The sequence below is a fragment of the Mesoplodon mirus genome (genome assembly GCF_964341445.2).
Source record: "Mesoplodon mirus genome assembly, chromosome: 14".
In the NCBI taxonomy this organism is placed as follows: Eukaryota; Metazoa; Chordata; class Mammalia; order Artiodactyla; family Ziphiidae; genus Mesoplodon; species Mesoplodon mirus.
This window is the reverse complement of record NC_138990.1, coordinates 11,952,738-11,964,810: the sequence shown is the minus strand read 5'-3', so window position 1 is coordinate 11,964,810 and position 12,073 is coordinate 11,952,738. Positions and strand designations below refer to the sequence as shown.

Below are 12,073 nucleotides of genomic sequence, written 5' to 3'. Positions count from 1 at the left end.
CCACATGGACAAGGATTGTGCGTCCCCAGGGCCTATACGTGAGTGACTTATATGTGAATGAATGAGTGAGCAAGTGAATGAATGATTGAGGTGGTGAGTGAATGACTAAGCAGAGGAGTGGGTGTTTGGATGAGGCCCAGTTAGGGGGTCTCGTGCCTCGCTCAAGAAAGGATCAATGCAAGAGGCAGTTTCTTTTATTGAATGAAAGTGGATCTGATGTGTGGGGAAGGAGACTGCAGTGGGTACAGTCTGGGTTGGGGACGGGGCGAGGGGGCGGTGTGGTGAGGAGAGGGGTGAGGGTGGGGATGCCCATGGCAGTGAGGAGGCTGGAGGGGGTGGTGCCTGCCCTGGGCCTGGGGCACTTCCGGCCTGACTCTTCAGCATGCCGCCCCTTCCCAGGCTCCGTTCCACTCAAGCCAGGTCTCCGTCATGATTCCCCCAAAGCCCGGGTTCCCCGGCCTCTGGCTGCGGTGTCCCGCTCACCTGTTGATGGAGCTGACACTGGGCACAGTGTCGTTGTCACAGACACCCTCGGCCAGGAGCCGGTCTCGGATCTCCCAGGCAAACATGGTCGGGTTCTGACGTTTGTAGTCCCCGATCTTCTCCACCACCTTGGGGGTGGCCACCTTGGGCTTTGAGCCCCCTATCACTCCAGGCCGGATGCTGCCAGTCTCGTAGTACCTACTCCAATAGAGAACCCCAAAGAAGTACCCAGTAAGCAGGTGGGGTCTTTGGGCAGGAACTTAGCCAGAGACTCTCGTTCCCCTCCGCGGCTTCTGGGGAGGGGCTGGGGGGTGAATCGTGCCCCCAGGGCCGGCTTCCAACACGATGTTCCCGGCACTGCCTGTTTCCCTTGCATGGGTAGGTTTATGCCGCTGCCAAACCAGAACTCTCTTCAATAGACCTCACCCAGGGATACCTGGCTTCTCTCTTTCCCGTCGTCCCTCTGGCCAGTCTCCTGCGTCTGAGCACCTTATGGGGCACAAAACACCTCCCTTCTTAGAAAGGGCACTTTGACGAATGTGCTCTGTGGGTACATACAGGTTCACGGTGGCGGTTTGCTCTGTCCAGCTTTTCTTGGCTGAAGCATGACTTACTGTTCTCCTTGGCCATCCTGGTTTTACCCCTCCCTCCCCAGGAAGCCAGCGGGGTCATTGGGCTCTCTGCCCTGCCTTGCTGGTTTCACCTTTGTTCTCCATAAAACCCCTCCACCCCTCCACCCCACCCCATACCCCCAGCCACTGGTTTCCCACCAGGTTACACAGTTCAAGTTGAGGCTGGTCCTCATGGACTCTGGAACCCCAGTCTGGCCTGGAGCCCTGGCCACGTCCAGCCCTCTAGGCTGAGCCTATTCTCCCAGGGTCTCCACGCCCCTTCCCCGCATCCCTCAGCAGGATAGCCTGCCTCCCCTCCTTGGGGAAACTCTGGTCTCTTCTGCCATGAAATAAGATCTCGTTCTTTAAAACTCCCTTTATGGGCTCCCCTGGTGGCGCAGTGGTTGAGAATCTGCCTGCTCACGCAGGGGACACAAGTTGGAGCCCTGGTCTGGGAGGATCCCACATGCCGCGGAGCAACTAGGCCCGTGAGCCACAACTACTGAGCCTGCGCATCTGGAGCCTGTGCTCCGCAGCAAGAGAGGCCGCGATAGTGAGAGGCCCGCGCACCGCGATGAAGAGTGGCCCCCGCTTGCCCCAACTAGAGAAAGCCCTCGCACAGAAACAAAGATGCAACACAGCAAAAAAAAAAAAAAAAAAAAAAAAAAATTAATTAATAAACTCCTACCCCCAACATCTTCTTTAACAACAAAACAAAACAAAACAAAACAAAAAACTCCCTTTATGTGTCACCACCCTCCGGCGCTCATCCCCTCCGTGGGATACTGCAGCCCATCTTGGGAACGCCTCTCCTGACCCCAGCCTGGGACCACGCTTTTCCCTGACAACTTCGGCCAGGAAAGCAGGGCTTTCCACATTGAGTTACAGATCAGGCTTTGGTCTTTTTGAACCAGAACTCCTCCTGAATCCACTTACAGGTTGGGTAAGGGAGATAGGTACACTGAGCTGACACGAAGCCCCGAATCCCCCGTGTGTGGACTCTTCCCACCCGAAGTGGCCCTCCAGGGTGGACTACACGGCTGCGTCGGTCCAGAGCTTCGCTGCTTCTGGTCCCTCCTGAACCTTTGGGTTAGCGCTTCTTTTTTTTTTTTTTTTTTGCGGTACTCGGGCCTCTCACTGCTGTGGCCTCTCCCGTTGCGGAGCACAGGCTCCGGACGCGCAGGTTCAGCGGCCATGGCTCACAGGCCCAGCCGCTCCACGGCATGTGGGATCTTCCCGGACCGGGGCACGAACCCGTGTCCCCTGCATCAGCAGGCAGACTCTCAACCACTGAGCCACCAGGGAAGCCCAGGGTTAGCAGTTCTTAACTCTGGCTGCAGGAAATTAGAATCACTCGAGGAGGGCTTAACACTATACCGAAACTTGGACTCATTCCCTGAAAGTTCTGCCTTAACTGGGGTGGGCTGGGGCCTAGACATCAATTTCTTTTTCAGATTAAGTTTCCCCAGGTGACTCTACCGTGCGGCCAGGGCTGTGAACTGCTGCTCTGGAGTTAGTGTCCGTAAGTGTCACCTGGTTATCTCATAAAAATCACAGCGTCCGGGCCTGGCTCCCAGGGAGGCTGCTGTAGGCGTGGCCTGGGGCTTAGGAATCTGCATTTCCTCAAGCAACCCCAGTGCTTCTGTGGCAGATACTCTGGGAGTTACGGTTTGAGAAACACAAACTCAGACGTCCCTCAAGCTGGGGTTAGACCTCGGGAGTCAACTCTGATCATGTGTCCCCTCCCCAGTGGCTCCCTTCCCTTGGTCTCAGCAGGGGGAGGGCCTTTGGGGAAGATTCTTCTGCTTTAGGAACAAAGAAGTCTATAGAAAATGGAACATGGGGCAAAGGAGACCACGGGGGAGGGAGAAATGAAAGGAAGGAGAAATGGACAAATGAGGAAGGAAAGGCAGGAAACCACAGACGGGCTTCAGATGGGGGAAGCCCAGAAGCACCACCACATCCTGTTCAGGTCCTGTGCAGGGGCCCAAGCAGGACACCCCACGAGCCCCCGAGAGGGAGGGCTGTGAGGGGTGAATTTCGAGCTTACCTGCCAAGGATCTTGCTGACACAGCCATGGCTGACTCGGAGCTGGCGGGAGATGTCGCAGGGCCTCACGCCCTGGTGGGCCAGGTCCACGATGCGCTGACGCACCACTTCGGGCAGGGGTCTGCCATTCACAAAGGCCCCTCCCAGCTGGTTCAGCCCTCCGTGGCCTGAAACACAATAGTCCGGGGGACAGTTGTCAGGGCCACCAGGCAGAGAATCAGCCTGCGTGTGGACATTGGATGTTGAGAAGCCCCTGAACTTGAACTCCCACCGTGGGTCACACCCTCTGGCGTTCCCGCTGCACCCTGTCCTGCTTCCCACCTCTGAGGAGGGCTAGCTCGGGTTGGCGGGCTGAGGGGCATGTATGATGCCACAGAGGGGGGACATCCCACTTTGAGGACCTTTTGGGGGGTCTCCTCTCAGACCCTCAGCACCTCCAAATAACAACCCCAACACCTCCCTCCCTCCCTCTAGAAAGTATCTAAAGAGTTGAGGATTCAGGCTCTTCCTACTCTGATACTGAGCTCTGTGACCTTGGGGAAAATCCCCCTGTTCTCTCTGCGTCTCTGTTCCTCATCTATAAAATGAGGGCATAGGATGAAATCAGTGGTATTTAAGTTTCTCATTCTTGTTCTTCTTTTGAACCATAGGGACAGATTTTTTTTTTTTTTTTTTTTTGCGGTACGCGGGCCTCTCACTGCTGTGGCCTCCCCCGTTGCGGAGCACAGGCTCCGGACGCGCAGGCTCAGCGGCCGTGGCTCACGGGCCCAGCTGCTCCGCGGCATGTGGGATCTTCCCGGACCGGGGCACGAACCCGTGTCCCCTGCATCGGCAGGCGGACTCTCAACCACTGCGCCACCAGGGAAGCCCCCATAGGGCCAGATTTTTAAGCACGATCACGTTGAGAAACACAGACACAAAACAATAAAAGGAGAGCTTCTCTGGTTGAGCTTGGACAGAGTGGGCCCTGTCCGTGGGTTCCCGGCCTGAATGGCCCGAGCACTGTTAGGGGTACTGCAAGGGCAAAGGCAGAGGCCTCACTGGCCCACGTTCCAGGGCCTCCAGGACTGACATGTCGGGCTGTGGGCGGTGGTGCACAACGTAGACACGCTTTGATGTGCGCCTGTCTCGTTAGCTGCCTTCCTGACTGGCCTCTACCCTCTGGCCCCAGCCTGTGTTTCATTCTGAGCCCATCCACCTATTCAACACATATTTACTGAGTGTGTACAACGTGCCAAACGCTGCAGGCCCTGCAGATGTCGAGGTGAATAATGCAGATGTGATCCCTGCTTTGGGCTCATAGGGTTCAAGTGAGGATCTAGACCGGCCAATGACCATACCACATGGTCAGTGTGGGACCGGGGACATGCAGGGGGTTATGGGAGCCCCTGGAGGGGACCAAGCCCAGGCTCAGGGGACCATAGACGGGTTTCTGAAGAAGTCTAAGTGGAGACTGAAGATAAAGAGAGGTCAGACTAGAGAAGGACATGAGGAGGAAAACTGTTCCAGGCAGTGGGAACAGCATGTGCAAAGGCTTAGAGGCAAGAAGGTATCTGTTCGATTTATCAACATACTTAACTCTCTAAAATCCCTAGATACAGGTTGGGCTAAGTTCAGGCCTGAGATCTTCCTTTTGCCGATGAGGAGACTGGGGCTTAGAGATTTTCAGTGACAATTGATGTGACTCAGCTTATATGAAGAAGAGCCAGGATCTAACCAGGGATTAAGGCTCCCATCAGAGCTGCTGGGTGAGCCCCACTCTATGGCCAGAACTGACCCTGGAAGCTTGGCACCAGCCATGCACTTCCACACTGGAGGTGCCACTGCCCGGGAGCCGAGGGCGTCTTTTCACACCAGGGGCATGATTTGGTGATCTGGGATGGCAGAGCCCCGGGGGTGGGAGGCAGGGGGAGCAGGCAGGGGAGGAGGAAGAGCCAGTGCCAGGCTTTCTGTGTCAGCCCGTTAAGGGTTATTTACGGCCGAGGGTGGGATGTACCACTGCTAGGCACACCGTGCCCATTACGGCCCACTGACGTAGCACGTTCAAAACTGCCCCTGCAATGTCTCCTCAGGGGCCCAAGCTGTTTTCAGCAGAGCAGTGAATATCTGTTTTTTTGTTGTTTTTTTTAAAAGAGTCTATAAGCGCCTCTGGCCTGGGCACTAAGTCCAGAGGAAAAACCCGCTGGCAAAACATCCAGCAGGAGGGACACGATGATCCATCTCCCTGGTGGAGACAATTGGGTGACCTTGGGCGCTGCTTCCACCTGTCCCGTTCTAGGCAGCTTGTCCTAGCAAGTGTGCTTCCACCAGGGCTGGGAAGACATCCCAGATGGTCAGCGGAGGGGCCTGCACCCACTCCTGAGCCCGCTCCTCTGGCTTCTCATTGGCCACAGGTTGTTGGTGGAAAATAGCTCAGCCATTTGACGCTCACTCCATCTGAGCTGCTTTTCGGCTCTTTTGGGTCCAGACACTGAACACAAGGGGGCGCCAGACAGCCACCCAAACAGACAAGGCCTCCCAGCTTTGTCCCCATTTTCCAGAATTTAGGCTCCCACGTGGTCCATGGAGCTTAGATGTGCTAGGTTCTCTACATCTAGAAACGAGGGTTCCTACAGGTGGAGCTCTTCACCCCTAGAAAGGTAATAGGTTTAAAAAGCCAAACGCCATTTCTTGGTGGCATGAACTGGGAATTGTGCCTAAAAACAAATCTACCCCGTTTCTCCATTGAAGCATGCGGGCCATCGTCCTAAATCTTCCTGAAGAGCTGATCAGGATCCTTAGAAACCCAAACTCTCAGGAACCCTCCTGAAAGGTTATTTACTAGATCAGCCTGCATCGGTATGGAGGGAAAGACGTATTCATAGCTCTGGCTCCTAAACTGTGAAGTCTCTGGTGCTTTATTTTATTTTATTGGCTTCTGAGTTCTTTGTGTTACTGCGCAAAGGGCATTGGCTCAGACTCCTGTGTTGACTCTGCCTGTTTTAATATTTTTTCACCAGTTTCTTTTATTCTGTAAAGTTGCTTAAACTCTTCTAAACAATTCTTTAAATCTCCTTTTGAGGAGTAATTTCTTTTTTTCGCCAAGGCTGCTTCTTCTTCTTCTTCTTCTTCTTAATTTGTTTATCCCTCTACATATATTTTTTTTATCATGTAGTCTTTTTTTTTTTTTACAGTAGGTCCTTGTTAGTTATCTATTTTAAATATAGCAATGTGAACATGTCCACCCCAAACTCCCAATCTATCCCTCCCCCCCACCCTTCCACCCTGGTAACCATAAGTTCGTTCTCTAAGTCTGTGAGTCTATTTCAGTTTTGTAAATAAGTTTATTTGTATCATTTTTTAAGATTCCACATATAAGCAATATCATATATGTCTTTCTCTCCATATATTTTTAATACATTTTTTAAGGGTTACACTCCTTTTACTTCCTGTTTTAATTTTATCATTTGAGAAATTTGGGGGTTTTTTCAACCATAGTGTTTCCATCCACTGAACGGAAGCTAAATAACACTATTTGTAGTGTCTGCTGCTGACCTAGGCCAAGAGCTGGTAAAGAAAATTTCAGAGAATAACTAACTACATGTACACCTCCACCTTAGCCCCATCTTCTTAGAATAATAGTTCTTATTGTTTGTATATTACAGTTTTCATCTCTTTTGATCTCAGCACAGATATACCAAGTACCTACCATGAATCAAAGCACTGAGGAGATCACCTTGAACAAGACAAGAAACCTGGCCCTCAAGGAAATTACAATCTTTGGAAGGATGCAATAAGATAAATTGGAAATCACCATGTTAGGGGAGAAGTTTCTTGAAAGAGATAAGTCAGATGCTAGGGGAGCCCGTAAGCAGTCAGAGGGAAGCTGAAGTGTGGAATGACCAGGAGGTAACCAGGTGAAGAAGCTTCCACAGGAAGAAAATCCACACACAAGACTTTGGTGCTCTCAAGAAATGGAGAGACATTTACTGTGGCTGTCGGAGAATCAGGGTGGAGGATTTGGAAAGAGCCTGCTGGCTGCAGAGGGAGACGGGACCTCTGCTTTGAGGTTTGGAGCTCAGTCCCCATCACGGAAGGGCTTTTGTCCCTCCTGTGTCCGGTGCGGGGGAGTAGACGCCTTTGGGTGAGTCACCATCAAACGCCCAGAGGTGGGTGCATCCTTCCTTCCTGACCCAGGGAGCGCCCGGCCGCCCACAATGCTGACCACCTATCCGTGTGGACAGGGTGGGCTCTGAGGCCGGAAGCCAGGAACGAGTGGGAAGCGGGGAAAGGTGTGACCCAGGAAGAGGTTTGACGCTTTCTGAACAAAGGCCCTTTGTTCAGGCCCTTTGTATGGTCTGGAGGGTGGAGGAGAAAGACGAGATGGCCTGGACAGACCCAAGCGGGTTCTGAGTGTGAAGTCTGCACACGAGGGGATGCCAACTTGCCTGGGGGCAGAGAGCACTGAGCCTACAGCGAGGGGGTCTGCAAAGCTCTGGCTGAAGCCTGCTGTTCAGAAATGTATACTTCGGAAAAGTGACCATCTGGGGAGGTCTTAGGCCTTTCTTTGGACATTCTTCACTCCTTACAGGGCTCTGAGGAGTCGGGAGAGTAGGAGGACAAGAGAGAGGTCATTGCCCCAAACTCTTGTTACATGTGTGGATACCCAGACCCTTGAGATGCAGGATAATTTCCCTGTGCCCCATAATCCTTTTTTCAATTTTAATTTTATTTTTCTTGGCTGCACCATGTGCACGGCATGTGGGGATCTTAGTTCTCCAACCAGGGATTGAACCCATACCCCCTGCAGTGACAGTGCAGAGTTGTAACCATTGGACCACCAGGGAAGTCCCTGTGGCCCATAATCCTTTGCCCAAGTCTCAGTCACAGCGCTGGCTGCACCGAACAGCATCTTGATCTGTTTAGATTCTTTTATGAGTTCTCAAGGGCAGGGGCCCCATCTTTGTCTACCTAGCACCTGTCACAAAAGTTTAATTAATGTTGCAGTAAATACACGTGGCAGAAAAATGCTTTACAAATGTGAGGGGCTATTGTGATGGTTGGTGAGTGGATTCCCCACCGCGGGACCCTCGAGTCCCATCATTGGATACTTTCCCCCTTTCACCTTCTGTCTGATTCCTCCCCAGTCCGAAAGTGACAATGGTTCAATGTGCTGTGAAAATTTCCACTTAACTACCTGGGGGTTTTTGTTTCAGCCCCAAAGAGTATCAAGGTGAGCATCCGAGCCTTGGCAGGACTATAGTGGGGGATTCAGCAGCTGCTTTGGGAAGTCCTGTAAATCTCGCCACCAGGCCTACTCTCTCTCCCCAAGGAATGGCGGTGCCAGCACTACCCAGTCTCTGACAATCTCAGTTCAGTGATGTCTCCCCAGCATGCTCACCTGCAGGCCTGTGATCTCCCACTGTAACCTCACAGCAGCCCCTGTTGGCTTGGTGCCTTCTGGAATAAAGGCCAGGGCCTCTGCCTCAAAACACTCCTAAAGAAAACGCTCCAGGACCATGGAAACCCAGTGTTCCAACCTCTTGTCCCACCTTCCACCCCAAGTCTACACTCCGGGTCCCTCCAGCATCTATGAGGTGATAGGTCACCTGGGCACATTAGACCCTTGGATTAGGACAAAGGGGCCAGCACACCGAGAAGCAGCATTGTGCATCTGGCTTTACCCTCAACTTGCTGCATGACCTTGGTCTCTGCGCCTTGCACTTCTCCCAAGGGTAACCGGAGAAGAGAGACAGTCGGTTGGTAAAGCTGCCGATGGGATCCTCGTCCCTTTCTCACTGATTCCTCATCCTTCCACCTGTTCTGGAACCCAACTCCATACACCATCCTCCCATGTCTTTTATATGAGTTACGTCTCCCTTTTGACCAGGTCCATCGCCTGGACCTACACACACAATTAAATCCATTTATACTGCCTCCCCAGCCCCTGCTTACAAAACAAAACAAAACGAAACAAAACAAAACCTCCCCTTGACTATGAAACTTTTCCTTCCTATTGTTTTCAACCAAATTTCTCAATAAGTAGTCACACTTGGCTGTTCCTATTTCCTTCCTTTCCTCCCTTGCTGTTCAGGGGTCACCTCACGACGTGCCTCATGCTTAGCAGGTGCTCAGATGCTAGGAACTCGGTGGACGGCAGGTGGTGGAGGGTGCTAAGCCCTCCCTCTTAAAGAGGCTTCCATACAAGGCTTGGTCCTTGGTCCCGGTTCCTTGTGTTTCTCTTTAACGCAGCTCTCTTCCCTCATTTGTTCTGTGATATCTCTTTTTTTCCCAGGCTTCTCTCAGATCCCAGTGCTGTGCTTACTCTACACCATCATCCATGGTGATCTCACCTACTCTTATTATTTCACTTACCACCCCTGTACTGACGGCATCGTGGGCATCCAGGTATCTCCAGCCCAGATCTTTCCTCTGTTTTTATATTCAACTTCCTATCGGAAATCTCCAGGTGATAGAGGCACCTCCTCTAGGGTTGTCTTGGTTGGTCATGACATCAGCTGCCATGCAAGCATAAAACCTGTCCTTCAGGGCTTCCCTGGTGGCGCAGTGGTTGAGAGTCTGCCTGCCGATGCAGGGGACACGGGTTCGTGCCCCGGTCCAGGAGGATCCCACATACCTCGGAGCGGCTGAGCCTGTGAGTCGTGGCCACTGAGCCTGCGCGTCCGGAGCCTGTGCTCCGCAACGAGAGAGGCCGCAACAGTGAGAGGCCCGCGTACCGCAGGAAAAAAAAAAAAAAAAAAACCTGTCCTTCAGCTTCATCGCATGCCACCTCCCACCACACTCTCCGCTCCACACCCTCACGGGCCTTGGGCATGACCTTGGAGCTATTGGTGCCTCCTCCTGCTCTGGGGCCTTTGCACATGCTGTTCTCTCTGCCTGGCTTCTTTATCTCTGAAACCCTAATATCTGGTATAATGCTTGATGCACAGTAGGTACCCACTAAATGCTGGTTAAGTTAATTCCTGGAAGGAAGGAAGGAAGGAGGAAAGGGAGGGAAGAGAGGGAGGGAGGGAGGAAAGAAAGCAGGTCCAAAGCAAGCTGAGTGAAGCCCACACATTCTTTGCCCTCAGCAGAATTCTGTCTCTTTCAAAGACATATACTCTTAGACATGAGTTGTTTAAAAAAAAAAAAAAGGAGTCCAGACATCATGGCACAGGAAAAGAGAGGTTTGCCTTCCTTCTGCAGGAGCCATGGGATGAATGCAGGGGCCTTCCTGTTGGCTTTTACATCCAACCTTCAAGGTCAACATTAAATGTGTGGCACTTGCCGGGCTCACACCTTTGCAGGGAGCGTTACAGCCCACACACTGCCCTGTAGATCTGGCAGGAACACTCTGTGAGATGACTGCTATTGTCACCAGTTTACACCGATGAGAAAACTGTCACCAACTTGAGTCTTTGGGTTCTAAGTTGGGAAGCCTTTTCCTTCTAACCCTGGCTGTAGAGGGTTATGGAGAATGATAAGGAATTTATAGCTCCGGTGGCGAGATTTCAGCATGCACCGAGGGAAAGAATCACGAGAGACAGCTCCAGCTAGGGAGGACCTCTGTTTAGTAGCAAAAGCTATCCCACTGGGGAACTCGGACATCCCAGACTCAGAGGCCCACTTGACAAATTTCTGACTCAGGGCTGCAGGGTGGTGCTACCCCTTGATGTCTGCCAGGGTCCTATCAGTAAAAAGATTTGCTACCCCAGATCTCACTGCCAGGGAGCTCAGCACTGTGTTCTGGGTTCAAGGCCAAGTACGCAACCAAGCCAGTCTTGGAATCCTGTTTCTTCAGACCTTTAAGTAGAGCATCGGTCAGGGGCTAGTCAGGAAACACAGACCTGTTTCTAGGTATTTCAACAGAGGGGCTTTCATGGAGGGACTTGCTTTTCTAGGCGTTGGAGGCTGTAAGAGCACAGAGGAGCACTGGGGTACCCCTGAGACAGTAACTGTGGAAGAAGCCACCATTCGTAAGACTGGGGAAGCAAAGGAAGAGGCTGGAGTTATCAGAACTTGGACATTTGGAGGAGGGGCCCAGGGAGCTGGGGCTTGGACCTCCGAGGTGATGGCACCTCCTGGCTGCTGCTGGTATATCTGAGGGGCACAGGAGGCTGGTTCCGGGATTGCTGGTCTCTGGATCACCTGCTGCTGAGGCAACACTGACAAGAACCACATGCAACAAGAGGAAGGCCCTGCACCATCCTCCAGTCTTCTACCCCCTGTCACATGGCCCACTTATCGGTCCCTCATAGAAGCCCAAACTGATAAGCAGCTTGCAAATCTGTCCTCTCACCCTGATGAGCGGCTGAGGTTCATCTATTCATTTATTTTCATGCACTGAATCTGTGTAGGTAAAGGTTAGAAGAGCAGGCTCAGGAGACAGACTGCTGACATTCAAACCTCTGTTCCACCTCTGAATTTGGCATGGACTTCACCTCTCTCCACCTCTCTTCCTAGGTGTGTTGTGTGATCTACGTAACACAGTGCCCATATAGCACTCAGACAAACATTCTCCATTACCACCTGCTCCCCTGCCAGGCACGGCTCCAGGCTCCGGGGATACCTAGGGATCAAGACAGGTGGGTCTCCGCCCTCTTGGATGGTATAGTTTTCTGGGAATGGTTTCAATGTAATGAACTTACTTTCTCAGCAAGTGGCAAAGCTCTCCCACCCCATCTACCCTATCTTCCTGCCTGGATCATTTTCTGCTCTTCCTCTTCCAAAATCCTTAGTGATGAGCAAAGGGCAAGGTTCCGGAATGCCCTGAGGGGCAGGAAGTAATCCCAGTTCCTCTCTCCCCTCCTGGGTTCCCTGCTAGGTGGTTATTCATTGATTCCTGGGCTTGTTCTTGTTGATTTGTTCTCCTGGCCTGTTGGCCACTGTCCCTCTTGTGGGGCCTCCATGCACTTTAATTCAGCACAAGAGGCCCCCAGGTTGTGAGACCA

At 52.3% G+C, this 12,073-nt stretch overlaps 1 protein-coding gene across 1 annotated transcript in view; it reads right to left on the bottom strand.

Annotated features, from left to right (window-relative positions):
* The window catches only part of PAX8 (paired box 8), a 58,268-nt gene that overhangs the window by 23,593 nt on the left and 22,602 nt on the right, over positions 1–12,073 (bottom strand). The window contains exons 3-4 of the mRNA XM_082642787.1: positions 3,145–3,310; positions 484–681 (exon numbers count right to left, since the gene is read on the bottom strand). Coding sequence (XP_082498913.1) covers positions 484–681; positions 3,145–3,310 — 364 coding nt within the window. The remainder of the gene's footprint in view (positions 1–483; positions 682–3,144; positions 3,311–12,073) is intronic.